The sequence below is a fragment of the Rattus norvegicus genome, chromosome 9 (assembly GCF_021556685.1).
Source record: "Rattus norvegicus strain SHRSP/BbbUtx chromosome 9, alternate assembly SHRSP_T2T, whole genome shotgun sequence".
NCBI classification, from domain to species: Eukaryota; Metazoa; Chordata; class Mammalia; order Rodentia; family Muridae; genus Rattus; species Rattus norvegicus.
In genome coordinates, this window is record NC_141542.1 from 123,012,023 (window position 1) to 123,031,853 (window position 19,831).

The 19,831-nt window shown below is 45.6% G+C and overlaps 1 protein-coding gene across 6 annotated transcripts in view; it reads right to left on the reverse strand.

The window, feature by feature from the left end:
* Positions 1–19,831, reverse strand: part of Arhgap28 (Rho GTPase activating protein 28) — a 166,928-nt gene that overhangs the window by 102,069 nt on the left and 45,028 nt on the right. The window contains exon 1 of one of the 6 annotated variants that reach the window (XM_087565628.1): positions 11,489–11,842. The exons of 2 other annotated variants lie outside the window; for them this stretch is intronic. Coding sequence is in view for 2 of the 4 variants with exons in the window: in XM_087565626.1 (XP_087421752.1) it covers positions 6,588–6,649 (62 nt within the window). In the remaining 2 variants the exon portion in view is untranslated. Of the gene's footprint in view, positions 1–6,587; positions 7,035–11,488; positions 11,843–19,831 lie in introns of those variants that run through there. 3 more of the 6 variants (XM_087565630.1, XM_087565626.1, XM_087565627.1) reach the window with 3 other exon arrangements.

The following is a 19,831-nucleotide window of genomic DNA, read 5'->3' on the forward strand; positions in this document are numbered from 1 at the left end:
TCTGTTGGTAAAATGCTAGCCCAGGAAACATAAAGAAAACATTCGGAGATGGATCTGGACAACTGGTCTACCTGGCATGCTCCAGGCCACGAAAGACTGACCCCCAAAATCAAGGCAGACAGTAATTGATGACGGACAACCTAGGTTTCTACACACACACACACACACACACACACACACACACACACACACACACCACAGAGAGAGAGAGAGAGAGAGAGAGAGAGAGAGAGAGAGAGAGAGAGTTGTACTATTCTTAGGAAAGTCATATAAAGCATTTCGAAAACAATAAAATTGAGAAACTGACCACAGCCCGGGTCTGGTAGTGTCCGGGAATTGTTATTATAACCTCTACAGTGTGCTATAATGGATGAACACCTGTTGAATATGCTCTACCATCCCATGAGAAACCTTGTAGATACTATTGTAATTTCTTTTATAGAAACAAAAACAAAGGCAACCAGAAAGTTCACCTCAGCCTAAACACACATCACCAGATAATGGAAACATTGCAAACTGCACTTCAGGACCAGGCAGCCAGCCGGACCTCAGCGCCAGGGTTCTGCCACACTTTGGACAATTTCCCACTGACTACTTGAAGTATTTTTGTTTTTCATGCAGTGGCTGTTGCCAAAAATCTACTCATGAATGAACAATGCAAGTGATTTCTTCTTACTGAAAGCAGATACCACTAGACAATTATGGGTCATGCAGGTCTTTAAGGCACGGGAACTGAGACACACAGGACTTCAGGAGAAACCTGGAGATCATTAATGGGCTATCAAAATTCCAAAGAACAGCCGGAGAGTCTAAAGTAAGAAATGAATTGAGAACGAGCTGCTCTTCTCTCCAGACCACACAAATACTTGGTCAACAGACCAAAGGCAAACCCGTCCCACTCTTCTGACACTGACATTAATGGAAACATCGCAAGTGCTAAGGCACAGGTGCTGTTTAAATCCACCTTAAATTATGCAGTTAAAGATTTAGGGAGAATCTACATCCAGAGACCTCCCAGTGTGCACTGCACTGCAAGACAATGCCAAGCAGATGCTACCTCAGACTGGTGGCTTTCTTGCTTTGTTTTGCTTTCCTTTATCCTCCCTCCCTCTTTTTACTCAAAGCTCTTCACGCTGATCATAAGGGTCATAAATTCTCTAAGCTTTGACCTCATAACACAAAGCTCCATTCTTTAGCATATCAAACCGCTATCTATTTTTCTCTGAAACACAACAGCAACCTTTCTCACACCTATTAAGACAAAAGCATTAGCAGTTGACGATATTGTACAGTCAGGACATAGCTGTCTTGGGTACAGTAGAACTAGGATTCCATGTTGGGAAGCCCACTGAAGGGTGGATGTCATCAGGCCGATGACTTCAGGGAAAAATCATCTGTGAGGTGGAAGCTGAAAAAAACCAAGCCAACTTGAAAAGAGTTCTAGAGAAATTCAGAAGCTCCAGAGAAACATTGAGTGTCTTGGATAATCAGTTATCCATGTTAAAGACAAGGACTGCAGATGAAGGTCAGCCCTTTCTAGTCTATGCAGGTGAGCAGGCTAGCCCAGCGGAGCAGGCTAGCCTAGGAAATGGAACAAAGCACTGAAGAAGATACCTTGCAAACTAGGAGATTACAAGGATGCTGAATGGGAGACCCTAGCACTCTAATCTTCAGGGGAGTAACAAAGGTTGCCTGTGGCTAGGGAGGAGGGGGAAGAATGTGGACCTGGTTCAGACCCAGGGATCAACAGATAAACCAGAGGGGCAAGCCTTCTGTAAACATTAGAATTGTAAGCAGATCAGTGAAAACGCTCAAAGAATCCACTTGGAAGTTAAGAAGGGACTGGTCCCTTTATTGTATTCTGATGAGATTGTGATCCCTTTGCTGGCTTCTCTCAAAGCAGACACCATGGCCCCACAGACAGGAGCTTCGAGTTGGAGGGAGATAAAAACAGATCACCTGGTCCTTGGAGAGAGCAATATGGGAAAAGAATTAAATACGGACTTCGTGTCTTTCAATTAAGTTGGAGACAGTCCGCAGTCAGACTCTCTCTCAAGATACAGAATGAAATAATGAACAGAGAGGCTGGGGCTTGGGTGCGGCTCAGCAGCGGTGTGATTGCTAACAACTAGCACACAGGAAGCCCTAAGTTACACAGCACTGAAACACGAGGACTAAAAACGGAGCCCACAGGAGACTCGTTAATGCCAGAAAGCAGCCTCAGTGGAGAATGGAAAGATCCGCAACTATTGCCACAGCGCCTCCACGTTCTCCTACCTCTACGCCACAGAGAACACACTGGATCATCCGCTCGGCTCGGTGTAGGAAAGCGCACCCAATCCAACTTCCGGTTCTCCTTGACCTGATGCTGGAAATTATACTAACTTGAGCCAGACCCTTAAACTCTTAGGTTCCTCACCTACAAGCCTTCTTCAAGGCCATGAACGGAGACTAATGAAACCATGTTTGTAAAATGCTCGTGGCACTTCCCTTACACACCTAGGGAGGTTTGTTATGAACTGCACCCGTCCCCAAATGAGCTGCTTCTTGGGGATCAGAAGCAAGAAGGAGCCAAGAGCTCAGCTCCCAGGAAGAGCCGAAAGTGAGCCAGCGGCCGCATTTGATTAAGACTTGATTACCTTGGGGGGTTAATTTATTTATTTTTCAAATAGCGATTTGGAAAGAAGCAAGCACAGAAAGTAGAGGGAGGAGCAAAGGGCTCTGCTGGAATCTTGGGGGGAGTCCAGACACTTCTCAGATTTTCCTCCTCTTTCTAGCCTACCCTCTTCACCCCCAGAATCGAATCGGCACTTCTCAAAGCCAAGGCTGAGTGTACTGCGAGGCAGGGTGCATGCCTGTGACCTGGGCATTCTGGGTATCCTGAGCTCTAAACAAGCCTAGAGACTACTAGCAGATTACTCTAATAGAACAAAATTAAGCAAGCAAAGCGAAATAAACCACCCACAGAATACTTTGCAGCAAGCTTTTAGTCTCACATTTCCCGTTTCAGCATGGCATTTAAAACCCACCCCTACCAATTCCATAAACCCCCACGTTTCCAAACTCTTCTGACATCTCAGGCACCTCTCACCCTTGGGAAGTTACCCTGTTTCTCAAAAGCAGTCTGCCACGGGTTTGCCTGATGCTGATTCTGCTTGCTTCTGTACTGCAGATTAGAATGAACTTTGGGATAAATTCCTTCTTAGGGATATGGGATAGCTAGCTACAGAATAACTTTAAAAGGAGGGGTGTGGGTTAATGTTGTCAAAGAAGAAGCTTGCAGGGAGAAATCAGAGGACCAAGACTGTGATGTCCTCACAGTGCAAACAAGCAGACTCATTCCTCCTGAATTATTCATGGGTGGCAAAGTTGGAAAGGAAAGAACGACACACATTCCATTTTCTACTATGAAAGAAGCTCCGAGGCCAGGTACAGGGTGTACACCTGTAACCCCAGCACTTTGGGGGCCGAAGCAGGAGGATTGCTAGTTTAAGGCCAGCTTGGCAAAACTCTACTGTAAAAGGAAAGGAAGGGAGGGAGGGAGGGAGAGGGGATAAAAGGAGGAAGGGGGGCAGATAGAAACAGAGGAAGGGAGCAAGAAACAATGGGTAAAAGAAAAACACCGAAATAAATACACGGTGAATAAGAAATAAATGGGCCTCCGCTTCCAAAGTCTTTGCTAGAGACCCTGCCTAGACTATTCTAAGGTCACTACGGATCTCTCCACATTGCTGAGGTTCTGGAAGTTTGGGCACACTCTAAAGTGCCTTCCAGAGTGCTGAGCAAGCCCCCCTCTACCCCTAGTTTTCCTCCCCAAGACGATGGAAGGCATTCTGCCCAGAGTGAAGCAGGATGAAAACCAGGGCCAGGCCATCTGCACCATCTACTTCTCTGGGCTTCAGTCTGATACCGTTTCGGTGAACAAAGCCAGTTGGACCATGCTCAACAGTCATCCTGCTAAACAAACCATGGGCTCCCTCTGCTCCAAATCACCACTGTGTCGGAAGCTTGGGTTCTTGGGAAGTCTACTCTGGTGGGACCTGGATGGAGCCAAGAAGGCAATAGGCTTACCTGTTGGGCTCCGATTTTGCCGTGAGCGTGCATAAGGATGTATTCATTTAAACACATCTGGCCAGTGCAGAGGGCTCAGGTTAATCCTCCTAGACCGCAGGGCCCACCTTTACTTGCCTATTCCTTGAAATTTGTCTAGTAAGTGGGTTTTGTCCAAGCCTATTGTTTTTGTGTCACCGAAGTCATTTAACAATGAGTGTCCATCTGATCAACCTGCCAAGCAATCTCCAGCGTGGTTTTGCTTTGTTTTTTAATCTTTTGTCTTTCTCCTTAAATACTCCACAGGCTTCCCTGCGCCTAAGAAACAGCTCCCTTTCCAGCCTCTCCTTTCTTCTGCCTAGATACTTGCAGGGGCGATTGTTCTGAGTACAATCGTCTTTCTCTGGCTGGTCTTACAGCCGAGCCCCAATATTACCAGAGCTCCAAGCACCTCAGCTCTCTCTCTCCTGACTCCTATGCCCTAACTGCCCTTCTCCACTGAACTGTTTCACCCTCATCTTTCAGAAGGTTCCCGGGCAGGGGTCTAAGGTCCTCTATGCTCTAGCTCTAATCATGTATTAAAACCTGCACTCCTGCAGGCAGCTCAAATTACGGGCCTTCCGGTAAAACCTGACTTAGTCATTCCCTTACCTTTGAGAGCTACAGGAATCCCTTCTGGTTTGTCTTACAGGCTTGCTTGCTTATTTATTTATTTATTTATTTATTTATTTATTTATTTATTTATTTATTTATGATTCAGGTGGACTCTTGGCAAATAAGCCCTGTTATTGTGCCATGGTCTTGTATCTGTAAAAGAAGCTCTCCCCGTCCCCCCCAGGTACCTGAGGGTGGTGCTGCCCCACCCCCACTCTTCTCTTCTTTTGTTTACATCTCCAGATCAAAACGCAGAGTCATATTTTGCTTTAGATTAGCTTAGCTGCTAGTCGACGACTCCTTTAGCTTACAGTTTAGCAGGGGCCTTTTTTGTCTGTAGAAGTCGGACACTCCTGTCCCAAGGTAGCGGCTGGAAGGCAGTGGTAATTATATACGGAAGCACAGATGTGAGAAAAGGCCCATGTGAAGCAAATTCATTACTGCTTAAAGACTTAAGGAAGGGGTCCTGTTAGGAGATGCCCAGGAGCATGAGTCTTTTTTTTCTCCTCATGATTTTAGTCATTAAAGTTAACGAATTTAATGCTAGTCGTCATTTTCAAAAATGAAGGCTTCAAGCTGATATCCCATCCTAGGCTCGTGCTGGAAATGTTTACGGCACCCTGGTCCTGTAATTCTCAGTTGCGTTTGTTTATGACTGGGTAGCACTAATACAATTTACCCTACCCTCCTCATGTTATAAACCAAGCAATATTTCACCAAGGGGGTGGGGGGGATTCCTACTACACTTTGGGAGACTCCAAAAAGAAGGTGCTTTACTTTTGGATTACAAAATGCCCTACTTAGAATAATTTTAAAACAAAGTCACTGTTGGATGCAGTTCTTAAAATATAAAGATAGTGTGTGTAAGTTAAAAGAAAAAACTAACACGCCATCAGAGGATTCAAATGTAATTTAAAGGAAATGAAATTCAAACCCTCGGCTGTTCTGCCTCCCCTGAGCCCTGTGCCCTCCTGTACACAATGCAGACAGGACCTTGGAAGGTGTGCCGAGAAGAGCCAGCGTTTGTGCTTCTGGATCTAAAGTCCCTACAATTAAGCTCAGTAGGCCTGGGTTTCACTAATTGATCTGGAGGAGCCTGCACACAGGAAGCGAGGCAGAGGCCAGGGAAAGAAAGGTAGGATGCAGTGAACAGATACCCATCACCCAAACTCCAAGTCCCAAACCCCAAGGCAGAAGTCTGCCCTGTGGAGCAGCACAGAATGAAGGCCCTACCCATCCACCTTCTGTGGGACCAGAGCCAAGGCCACTCCTGGATAGTGATGTCCTTTGTCCCAGAACTGAAATAAAGGCTTGTTACCCTGACTAGAGAAGAAAGTACTTTCATGCGGGGGTGAAACACCTGGCCTGAGGAATGGCGTCAATTTAGTAAATATTACTAAAATTAGACAGCTACCTGGGAAGATTGGATTAGATTGTTTCAAGCCACTCACCTTAAACCGGAAATTGGAACAGAGAGCCTTTAAGACATTCATTGCTAAGAATCTATTAGAAACTGGTCTTTCAATTTAGTACCAAGATTTACTTTGTTTCTTTCTAGAGTACCAAGATTTACTGTGTTTCTTTCTAGAGCACCAAGATTTACTGTGTTTCTTTCTAGACCAAGTATTAACAGCTCACTAATAACTAATAACATAAAATCTTAAGACAACCTGCTTTAAGGGACTAAAAAAAAATCACAATTTACAATCATCACACGATGTACCTATAAACTACCAAGATGGTTATCACCAGAGCCACCAAAGCATCCACTGGAAACCAGACTCCACAAACAGCCCTTGTAGCCAATTTTGCTCCTTCTTTTAAAACCGCAGAAAGGAGTTCAAAGCCTGAGTCGATGCTGTTAGAAGCCTCGGAAGACTTACCGGTCAGCAGGGCAAAATCTCTTGGACAGCACTCTGAGAGAGGCAGGGTCCAGCTCTACCATGCTGTGCCCTCATGACCTGGAGGCAGAGAAGCCATCTCCAGCCAGCCTTCACCACACGCCACCAAGTGCTGCCCTGTGCCCACAGAACCAGCAGGGCTGGACCCTGTGGCCTAGGAACAAAGGACAGTGGTGTCTCTGGGCTCTGTGGACGACTGATTCTTGCTTCAGCTATTTAAGGAGGTTGTGCTTGCCAGACAAACGCTGCCTCACTGTCTTCCTGTTTGTGTCTCAGCTCAAACTTCCATCCATTTCCCCAAGGAAGACTTACTTTCAAAGTGCAATTAGCAGTCGGAAGGCCGATCTGGAGAAGCGTGGCAGTGGGCAAAGGCTGAGATCTAGAGCCATGCTTCCCCTAAGTAGACACGGGCTCCATTAGAAGTTCTGTAAGAGTCAGAGGCAAAAGCTGGATGTCTTGTGATATAGAAGCGTGTCTCTTTTCAGACTTTTAATGTGAAATGTAGAAGGGAAAGAATTTGTGGCTGATTAATTCAATATGTGCGGAGCCATAATGCAGACACAAACTGTGCCTATGGTCAGAAGGTAGGGGTCTGATTGCAGAGGGCTTTGCCACTGAAAGCTTCTAAAGCCCTGACACAATTCAGTCTCTTCTGGACCTCAATTGTTTTCCACCTGAATTCATGGGACTAATAGCGGGCACTCTGCAAAGCCACCGTGAGAAGTGTGAAGAGGGAATGCAAAAGACCTCATGCTTAGGCTCATCTAAGGTCAGACTGGAAAACCAGGCTTGGCATGCAGAAAGCTCTGGGTTCCATCCCCAGCGACACAGACATAGACACAGACACACACACACACACACACACACACACATGCTTACACAACACACAAACACATATGCATACACACATATATGCTCACAACACACACAAGCACACATTCACACACATGCACATATACACACATATACACTCACACAACACACACACATGCACACATACACTCACATACATACATATATGCTCACAACATACAAGTGCACATTCACACACATGCACATATACACACACATACACATATACATACACTTACACAACACATACACACACACTCACATGCAAATCACACATACATACACTCACACAACATGCACACACACACACACAGGAACACACAATCATCCTGTAATTACAGCATGATGCTTAACTTCCTGTCTATTGTTACTGACTTATCAGACAGTAATAGCTAGATTTTTAAAAGTTATTTCCTCTCAAAAAATGTAGACCAGAGCTGTAGCTAAGTGGTAGAGCACTTGTCTAGCTTGCTCTGGAACTTGGGTTCCATTCCCAGCACAGGAAAAAGAAAAGTATTTTAATTAAAAATGGTATTTTTGATTACGCCCTATTCAACTGCCCCAAGAGCATGAAGGTTTAGGGAGAGGTAGAAAGCTCGCTTGCTATCCAGTTTAACAGCCCCAGTGTCTATTACATGTCAGCGGATAGTAAATAAGTTGCAGTTAAATGAATGAGAGCATAAATGCATAGTTTCTGACAAAACCAGGCAGTGTTCGACTGATAGTCGAAGTCTGATTGACGTGAGTTCAGGCTAAGCATCTATCTGAAAACCCCAAATCCGAACGGCTCCAAAAACTAGAACCTTTAGAGCAGCCCTTTGAGTCTGGCTTTCCAGTTTCAGATGTCCCCATCAGGGATGTGCAAATGTCCCAAAGCTGTTTTTTTTTTTAAGCAAGCTGAGCTCTAAAATCTTAGAGTAGATCTCAGGTGTCCGGAATACGGGATATGAGATGTACCCACACCAGATGAATGAGTGCAGACAGTCGCGTCCATGGAGGAAATCCCAGGGGAAGTGAGAGGAAAAGATTTTGAAAACAACTTCAAAATCAGAGCTGCACGTTCACTTTTATTTTTATTACTTAGTGTAAAGTTTGGATATCGTTGCGATTTTTAAACAAAGTTAATTTCAGTGATTCTCCTTCCTGCACATCTCCCCCTTCACCCCTGACCCCTTACGACCTCCCGCCCCCTTCTCCTCTCCTCTCCTATGTCCACCCCCATACTTTTTGGTCACCTCCTGCTGCCCTTTGTTGGTCTCCTTCCTAGCGTCTGTGAGACTTTGTCCACATGCACACAGCACAGAGCAGGGCCAGCGTGTGAGCTAGCGTGTGAGAGTGAGCATGCGGTTTGTGTCTTTCTGAGCAGGAATCATCTTGCTCAATAATATCACGCTCCCCAGGACCTGTCCACATGACACGGGACTGCATGTTCTGTGGAGTCGAGTGAGGAATGCATTCAGGGACCTCGTAGGTGCAGCGCTCCCGTGTGAGTTAACTCACTGAAGAAAACTTGACCTTCGAGTTTCTCTCGCCTGCTTCTGTGAAACCTCAAAGCTTGCTCTCTGGAGCCCTGTCTACCCCGGAGAGGGTGCCAGGAGACTCACTGATTTTTTTAAGAGCATTACCCTGACATGAAGAATAAAGATTTGGGTCCCTTGCGGCTCTTATGATCCCCTTACTAATGTTTGATCCAAGTGTGCTGGGGGAGAAGAGGGCATATGATCAATACATAGTTCAGGTCTTCTTCTTACTGCCTGACACTACAGCAGACACATTCCTTGATGCTACTCATGAAACCACGTGTGAGGAAGACAGTGGATTCACTGGGTATTTGTCCACTTGATGTGACTAAGAGAGATCGGACACATTTCACAGTGTTTGCATGAAAAGGTCATGTGATACCGTGTTCCCTACTTCTGGGGAGGAGGTGGGTCTCTTATTTTCTCAGGAAGAAAACTTCCCAGTCTAACTCTTTTCCCCTGGACTCTTCGGGCTCCCCCATTTTAAGGTAAGATGAAACCAGTCCCATTAAGTCCTTGTTTGTGGTAAAAGTGGAAAATAAATATTTATAATTGCTAACTCTGAATGACGTCAATTCAGTTCCCAAATAAAAAGAACTGGTTGCACCTTATACCTAAACGTTCTACAGATTGAGCATGATATGTGTCTCCAAAGAACAAATGGAGGTGGTGAGATAAAACCAGGCTCCACTGAAGCCAGGGGCTCACCTCTGTGGAAGGGCAAGCACGTGTGGAAGGAGACAGAGAGCATCCTCAGCGGCAGAAAGAAACAAGCGTCAGGAGATTCTCTGTCATCCACAAGGACCTGCTCTCTGAGCTCACCTGCTCAGAGATGAAAGGATCCCCCTCTTCCTCCTCCCTTTTCTTCTCTCCCTCTGAGTTGCAAACGCCCAGAGGCGTTTTTTTTTTTTTTAATTGAATGATTACAGGAGTTCTGAAATTGATTCTGAGCGGTTCCTGGGTTTCTCAGCTTACATTTAGCTTCCGGCCTGGAAAGTGCACAGAGTTTGTGAACTCTGCTCCAGGAATGTGAAGAGTGGCACCAACTCTGCCTTCCAGAACAGGAACTTCAGCCTGAGGCTAGGGGAGGGGAGGCTGGGGCTCTGCAAAGTACCCAGAAGCTGGGTATGCTGCTCTGTGGCCAGGTAGCTGCAGTAGAAATCCTTTTCTGTCTCATTCTGACACACTTAATCAAGACCTGCACTGTACCTAAGTGAATTAAGAAGATGACTTCAGGGTAGGCCATTTTTGTCATTATGCACGCGTTACTTCAATGCGATCTATTAATAACTGGAGAGCATCTAACATTGCTAGTACTAAATAAATGTTTTCTACAGGACAGAACATATAAAAATCTGTCTTGGAGGAGAAGAGAATTTTATAGGTCTGACAATAAAGGAACAAATATCACAGAACACAGTGCACGCCGTTCGCAGATCCCAGGTATGTACACTTCACAATAAAAAAACAAAAGAACAAAAAACGGTTTTCCTTGTTCTTGGGTGCTGCCTTTATTTTGAGTAAAACTTTCCTACTACCTGGCTCTGGTGACTAACCTGTATAAGGAATAAATCGGGTAAAACAAAGTCACACCGAGGGGTCAATCTCGACAGAGAAGTGTTTCAATGGCACATAATTCCATGAGTGCACAGGGCTATTTCTTTTTTAAGGTAAGAACAGTGACAGTGTCTCTTGCTCTTTTTCTCCATTCTAATTTGCCGTGGGGAGGCTCGGCTGTGCTTGGAAGACACAGACTGGCAAGTTAACCTTCATATTCTACAACTGACTCAAACACTAAGAAGACAGACAGAAATCACCATAGCACAAAGGTAGCATGTGATAAGGGAGGGACATCAAATTTGATATCAAATTTGCCAAGCACACAATCTAAGGCTGCAGCTCAGCTGGGAGAGTGCTTGCCTAATAGTTATGAGCCCTGGGTTCCATCCTTAGCACCATATAAAACGAGACCTTGTGGAACAGGTCTGTAACCAACTGCGCCTGGGAGGCAGAGGCAAGAGCACCAGAAGATCATCCTCAGCTCGACAGCGAACTAAAGGCCACCCTGGGATATATGTGACTTTGTCTCAAAAACAAGAAGGGCATGGGTTCAAATCCTGGCTGTACCACTTCCAGCTGTATGATCTCAAGACAAACTTCTCAATCCCTCTGAACTGTGCTTTCTCCATGAGTAAAAGAGACCAGGTTGATAGGTCATGGTGATAATTAAATACACTATAAATGCAAAAACTCTTAACAGAGTGCTTCTAGAAATCCTCAGTCGGCAGCTCAGATATAGAAGAAACAAAAACAAACAAACAACACATTCGGATTGAGGAAGATATTAACACCCATACAATAGGAGATTCCTTCTTACAACTGGAAGAGTCTAAACACACAAGCTGCCCCCGATCCACATACCTGATACATGAAAGTTACTTAGGAGAGGGTCTCAGAAAGAGTGGGAGTTCCAAGCTGTCCCTTACCTCCCAACCGTTAAACCCCCCTTACCTATCTGGGATGTGACCCCACAGTCTTGGGTCCACTCTCAGTACAAGCGATCCTGCATCCAGTGACTTCCAATGCTATTCCGTAGAGAGTCTCCGAGGGTGCCTTAATGTCTAGAAGACACTCAGCATGTCCTCATAAACTGATAAGTTTGTCCTTTCAACTATAAACAACTATGAAACCAGATTAACTCTAAGAAACTGTTTACAGATATCAGATACAGCAAGTACAGGATGAGGTCCAGAGAGGAGGGACCAAGAAGGGCCTTAATTCCAGCTTTCTCTCTGTCTGACAGGAGGCTCCAACTGCACAGGAGACCAAACCCAAGAACACCCGTGGTCTCCTCCAGCTGGGGACTCGAAGTGGCATTCTGGGAGGCTCAGGCAGAAAGAATCTGCGAGGGAAAGCACCAAGTGCCAGACAGGAAGGAGTAAGGCAGACAAAGAGCTCAAGTATCCACATGGCATTTCCTTGGGTTTGGGGCTGAATATCAGGTCACAATGTTCAGGGTCAACTTTACGGAGTCTGACAAAAAAACAAATGAGTTTCTATAAGTTCAGCAACCCCCCTGAGCCCCCTTTCCCTGGCTGACATGCAAGCCTTGTCCAGTTGGAATAGAAAGTCTTTGTCAGAGAGTCTGGGGCTTTAGGTCATGACCTCAGAAGTCTACTTTGGTGAAGCTGGGTCATCTCTTGAAAGGCTAGTCTAGGTCTGCCCTAAACACTTTAATGGAAAGAAAACAAAACCTCCAGTTATCTTGCACTAAACAGTAACAAGAAGAGTACAGGCCCAGCACTCCAAGCAAACATAACTCCCATGCAAGGGAAGAAGGGAAGAGTCGCGGGAATTTAGACACAGCTGGATGGAGGACCTCACGCACCAGCAAATTGAAGCACAAGTGTAAACATACTCAGATTACGAAAACCCCTAAAAAAGAAACATGTGGGGGGACAGCTGGGAGATGGGAACCCTGAGACTCTCTGGAGAGGAAAGATGTGTCTAAAATGAAGAATATATTAGATGGGCTTATCAGTCCATTAATAGCCACAAAATAAGAGCCCAATAAATTTGAAGACTAAACAATATGTAAAAACATCCAGACAAGGGGCAGGGGAAAGATTGGAAAAATTGAAGAGTTTCCCGGTGACCTGTGGGACAAAGAATAATCTAATGGACCTGTTAATGGAGTCCTGAATAGGACCTAGAGTACGAAACAAATTTTAAAAAAATAGTGGTTGAAAACCCCCACCCCAAATCTGTTGAAAATTATAAATCACAACTTGAAGAAATTCAATGAACTCAAAAAAAAAAAAAAAGACAAGGTGTCTTGTTGCATGATACCCTACTGAAAAACAAATAGAGAACAAATACCAGAAGCAACAGAGTTGACACAGAGAAACCGCCCACAAGGACACAAGGACGAGGGAAGGGGGAGCATAAAGCAACATCAGAGGAAGTCGCAGTGAAACTCAGACAGACACCTCTAGAGGGTTGAAAGGAAAAAAATGGCTCAGCTTCTAATTCTACATCCAATGGAATAAAGACTGGATAAATAATGTCTTAGACATAGCCACAAGCACAGAGGTCACACAGGCAGCCACTCTGCCCTTCATGAAGGGTTGGAGAGAGTTTCTTAAGTGTTGGCAAAATGATACTCAGTGGAAACTTGGAATAAACACCAGAGAATCAAAACTGGGTGAAGGGGGTGCAGACACAGAAAGAAACTGTTTTCTTGCTTCCTATTTCTTTAAAGTAAGAGTGACTTAAAACAGAAATAGCAATGATGCATTGTACAGTGTGTGACAGATGCGGTTAAGTGCATTGTAGGGTGATGGCAGCCAACAGTTCACAGTGAAGAAAAAGAAATCACAAAGACATCAGGATCTTCCATTGTATGTGAAAATGATACTGAGAGTTGAGATCTGGTACTGCAAAGTATAAAAGCACCGAACAAAGAGATGTATCATGAAAGACAAGATACAACAGAATAAAAAAAATTTCAAGAATCCAAAAGAAGGCCAGAAAAATTGGGGTGAAATGAGAAGAGGAAACAGTAGGCGACTACAGTTACACATATCCACCACCCACAGGAAACACACTGTGACTGTAAAACACAGACAGCAGTCACATCCACCACCCACAGGAAATAGACTGTAACTGAAAAGTCACAGACACCACACACATCAATAGGAAACACACTATAACTTTAAAGTACCAGGCATCACACACATCCCTCTCCACACTAAATACACTGTAACTGTAAGGGCACAGGAACCACACCATCCACTGCCCACACTAAATACACTGTAACTGTAAGGACACAGGCACCACACCATCCACTCTCCACACTAAATACACTGTAACTGTAAGGACACAGGCACCACACCATCCACTCTCCACACTAAATACACTGTAACTGTAAGGACACAGGCACCACACCATCCACTGCCCACACTAAATACACTGTAACTGTAAGGACACAGGCACCACACCATCCACTCTCCACACTAAATACACTGTAACTGTAAGGACACAGGCACCACACCATCCACTCTCCACACTAAATACACTGTAACTGTAAGGACACAGGCACCACACCATCCACTGCCCACACTAAATACACTGTAACTGTAAGGACACAGGCACCACACCATCCACTCTCCACACTAAATACACTGTAACTGTAAGGACACAGGCACCACACCATCCACTGCCCACACTAAATACACTGTAACTGTAAGGACACAGACACCACACCATCCACTCTCCACACTAAATACACTGTAACTGTAAGGACACAGGCACCACACCATCCACTGCCCACACTAAATACACTGTAACTGTAAGGACACAGGCACCACACCATCCACTGCCCACACTAAATACACTGTAACTGTAAGGACACAGGCACCACACCATCCACTGCCCACACTAAATACACTGTAACTGTAAGGACACAGGCACCACACCATCCACTCTCCACACTAAATACACTGTAACTGTAAGGACACAGGCACCACACCATCCACTGCCCACACTAAATACACTGTAACTGTAAGGACACAGGCACCACACCATCCACTGCCCACACTAAATACACTGTAACTGTAAGGACACAGGCACCACACCATCCACTGCCCACACTAAATACACTGTAACTGTAAGGGCACAGGAACCACACCATCCACTGCCCACACTAAATACACTGTAACTGTAAGGACACAGGCACCACACCATCCACTGCCCACACTAAATACACTGTAACTGTAAGGACACAGGCACCACACCATCCACTCTCCACACTAAATACACTGTAACTGTAAGGACACAGACACCACACCATCCACTCTCCACACTAAATACACTGTAACTGTAAGGACACAGGCACCACACCATCCACTCTCCACACTAAATACACTGTAACTGTAAGGACACAGGCACCACACCATCCACTGCCCACACTAAATACACTGTAACTGTAAGGACACAGGCACCACACCATCCACTGCCCACACTAAATACACTGTAACTTTAAGGGCACAGGAACCACACACATCCACTCTCCACAGAAATACACTGAAACTATAAGGACACAGTGGAAGTCAAAGTGTAGACTACTGTACCCCATAAATGTTAATCCTATGGATGCCGGGATGATCACACTCAATGAAGCGCATTAGACCTCTGTGTCACCTACATGTAGCAGGTGTTACAAGGTTAATAGAGACTGGCAGAACAGTCACGGGAGAGTATGCAGCACCAAGACAAGACCAGAAGGGACACACGCATGAGTGAAGAGCTGCAAATGCAGAAAGGGAAAAGGTGACTTGTGCAGTAAGAGTATGCCTTGGATGTGAAATGTCCTGGGCAGACTCATATGTTCAAGTCTTGATCCCCATTGATGGTGGGGTTTGGAAGCATGCTCGAAACTTGGGGCAAAGGACACAGCCTGAGGGAGTAGGTCACTATGGGTGTCCTCAGGATCTTATCTTCTCTGAACCTCTTTCTGGATCCCTCCGTGGGCCTCAGGATCGCTATGGCTTCTACCCTGATGCTCTGTCATATTACAGGCCAGGGTCACCAGGGCAAGGTGCATGAGCTGAAACTTTGAGCCAAAGCAAAGCCCTCCACACACACACACACACACACACACACACACACACACACACACACACACACACCAGCACTTATATTGTTCTCAGATATCTGTCCAACTTCGGGTCTCAATCAGCCATACAGGGCCAATCTCAAACAGTCCCATGGGCAGAGCCTAGCATAGAAAGGCTGGTGCTGGGCCGACAGGCTCCAGCTCCAAGATCATGTTGGGAACAGTCATGGGAGTAGAGAAAAGATAAAAACCATCAGTATCAGGAAAGAAAAGAGAAGACGATCCCTAAAACCTACAAATGGAAAACAGATGATAATGACGTATTCTGAATTTCTATGCCAAGAAACCCCAGTTCATATGAAAGAGATATATTCCTCACAAGATGAATTACTGGAACTGACAGGGAGAAATAGAATCCACTCATATTTTTAAACACGTTGAAACTGATAACGTGGGGCACTCCCGCAGGGAAAACTCCAGGCCTAGAAGGCTTTCCTGATACACTTACTCCCAAGCAACATGCAATACGAGTGTGCACAGAACACTCTGGCACAGGTCTGCTTTGTTGTGTAAAAACCAGGTCTACCTCAGAAAACCCATGCAAAGTGGTTATGAGAAAGGAAACCTAATAGATGGGCTTCATTCACATACACACAGGAAAGGCCTGGCACCCGTGGACAACACAGGTTCTGGCAGCTGAGGTCTGTGGCCAGAATTAATGTTGAATCTAAAGTTTTGTTTTCTGTTTTTCTTGAACACTATCACTTGTCTGCTGAATAAACACTTGGTACCCAACCAACACCTACGATGTCTGATATATATATATATATATATACATATATATATGTATATATATATATATTTTTTAATTGGGGTTGATGGCCTCCGTGGTCACCTGTGGACTCAGAGGACGATAGGAGTCAGTTCTCCCTTTGTACCACTGAACTAAGGTTGTCAGCCCTGGTGGCACGTGCCTTTATCTGCCAAGCCATCTTACTATTAATACTCATGTCAGGCTGTGTAGGATGATGTCATTATGCAGCAAGGTGGGCCCAGGATAGGGCGAAGCCTATCATTGGATAAGAAGGAAGGGTGGGCGGGGAAAAGTCTAGGAAGGAGCATGGAGGAGGAGGAGCCAGGGGAATCAAGATGGAGACGACAAAAGATGATTCCTATCCAGGTGGACTAGGTCAATTTTATTTTGTCTAGATGGGAGGTTTCTATCTTTATTAATTGGCAGTGGATTTATTCTGTGGATGTATGGTAGATTGAGAATTTAACACATAAATCTGATTGTTGGGTTACAGCTTGGTGAGTCTTGATGTTACTGGGTAGCTGGGACCAGAGTTCCTGGGTGGCTCAGACTGGCCAGGGCGATTAGCAATGGGAACGTAGAGACCGCTAGGCCTAAAAGATAGCTCTGCTAACGTGGCATGGTGCCACACCAGAGCCAGCCGCCACTGAGATAAATTAATGTTAGTTTTATATGGCCCTACAGTTCCAGAACTAACGCCGTCTGGGTCCGAGAGTGCAGGGGGCCAGCATAGAGCAGTGACTCACGGGAACTGGTCGTGCCCTTTTTAAATTTTTACTGCAACAAGGCTGTAGCATGCCAAGTCCAACAACCATCTTCAGACTTGAGTTGTTTAGACATAGGGATTAGATGCAGAAGTATTGATTCGAACACTAATATGACTTAGCTTGCTCACTGCCAACAGTCATTCTCCATTGGATTTCAGCCTCAAAGAGGCCAACCAACTTGAAGTCTTGAAGGCAGGATACTCAATGTCTGGACCAAGTTAAGTCCCTGGCTGAGGCCTTCTTTGAGGCAAGAATCATTTTCCTGTGAACTCTTAACAATATTTGAAGTCTCTCTTCAGTGTGTTTATTATTCTAACTAAACCCAGCGGGCTCATATGTTGGTGAGCACACCACAAAACTAAGCACAGCCAAGACACACGAGCAGGAAATGCTTTACCACCTGCAGCAGTTACTACCAAAGCGGTGCGATCTGGAACTCAGGAGACACAAGGATTCTAGTCAAGGGATCTGTACATACGCCCATAGCCCCATAGCGGTGGCTCTCCTGAGCTTGCTGAGTTAGGCAGTACCGTCCTGAGCATGCTCAGTGTGAGGGTATAGCTGCAGGTAAGCAGGCAGGCACGCAGGCACTCACGCACGCAGGCAGCCACGCACGCACGCACGCACGCACGCACAGCTGGGCTCCTCATGATTCTCCCAAGCAGGGAGAAGTGATAGTAACTTTTCTTGTTTTCCTCTCCTCTGTCCAGTGGGTTTTCTTCTAGTACAGTTTGAAGATTTATCCAAATGCTCAGATAGTCTGTCCTAGAAATGCTCCTCCCACCAGTCCCCGCCCACCTGTGCTTCTTTCTAATCCTAACCTTAGCATTCTCGGACTGTGTTCAATTCTTCCTTTCATTTGATGAAAACGCCATTGAAATAATGAAGGCATCACTATTAAAACCAAACCCACAGTGGCCATGTTTACCTCATGAAACACAATTTGAGTCTCTAGCTCTCTACCCGAAAAACTTTTCCACTGAGGCCCTCACTTCTCCTTCGCCTCTATCCTCTCCTCGGCACTCGCCGAGAAAGTTTATTTGTACTCAAAACAGCAGGAGGGCAAAAAAGCAACTTACATAAAGGTTGGAATTCTGGCCAGAGATTCAGAGTCATCCTTACGCTTGGTGGAACCCCATTAATCACCATCAACACACATGTGATGGAGTGTGCCTGTGATCCCTGACCTATGTGTCTATGAACACAGTTCAAAGAATCGTCCACGTCTAGCTAAGCCTTAATGCCAATTTGAGCTCCCGTACAAGGGTACAGTAAAAAGAGACTAATATGGTGGAGGGCAGGCAGAATCTCAAATGTTGTTATGCATGAACTAAATGTCCTTATGCAAACGAGTCTACAAGGGCAGTGATTCAGAGAGGTGTCATTTAATAACCTGAGTCATCTTTGGAAGCAATTTCCACATCAGAAGGTCTGATCTCAATATCGGGGTAATATATTTATCTCGTTCAACAAAGCAAAGGCCCGGATGGTTTCAAGTGCATAAATGGAGCATAATAGGCGTGATATAAGCCTTACATCTTCTGAAATAGGGGAGGCAAGAAAGTAGAGAAGTCAGGTGACTCGGGAACCTGACGAAGTATTACTGTCTGGTGATAATCTAACTTCAGTATTTTCTAACTCCCCCCCCCCCCGCTTTCCGTGGCTGCACAGCCAACCTCCAAGCTGTGTGTGTTGTAGCTAGAGAAAGGGGGGCACAGAGAGGCGGGGGGAGCATGAATACAATGTCTGTAGCATGCAGCACGCTTCATCCTGGCCCAGGCTCGCACTGCGATATCAGAAAGGTTTCCTTCACTCGACAAATATTTTTTTGAGTGCCTGACCATACCCAGCCCACAACAGAGACACGAAGCAGCAGGCAGCCAAGATGTATGTGTCCTCTGCCCTCAACGGCATGGCTGTCTAAAAGATAACAAGAGTTGGCAAGGATGCGGAGGAAACAGAACCCTTGCACGCTGTCGGCGGCGCTGCAAGCTAGCATAGTCCTTAGGCAAGACAGCACTGAGATTCTTCAAAACATTCAAAACAGAACTAACACGGGACCCAGAAATCCCCCTCCTGAGCACACAGCCAGAGGAAGTGAGATCTGCATGGAAGGAGGCGGGACCCCCACGTTTATTACGAGGCCACACCCAAGAGCCAAAAGATGAAAACAGCCAAAGTACCCACCAACTGATGAGTGGACACAGAAAAGGGGGCGCATACACAGGCTGCACTACCACACAACCTTAAGAAAAGAAGGAAGGACGGAAGGAAGGAAGGACAGAAGGAAGGAAGGGAGGAAGGGAGGAAGGGACAGAAGGAAGGAAGGAAAGAAAGAAAGAAAGAAAGAAAGAAAGAAAGAAAGAAAGAAAAGTCTTTATTTGGAAACAACTTGCTAGAACTGGGTTGTGTAAAATAAGCCAAGTCCAGAAAGATAAAACGTATGATCTCACTGAACCCACACCTCACTGATTTGCCTAGTGAGCTCCAGGGACCATGCTGTGTCTGCCTCACCAGCACTGGGGTTATGGGAATACCAGACCCTGCTTTTACATGGGTGCAAGGGAGCCAATCCCTGGTCTCCACACACAGGCAGCAGTCGCTTTACCTACCAAGCCACCACCCCACCTGCCACAGGTTTTGATAACTGTGTCCTT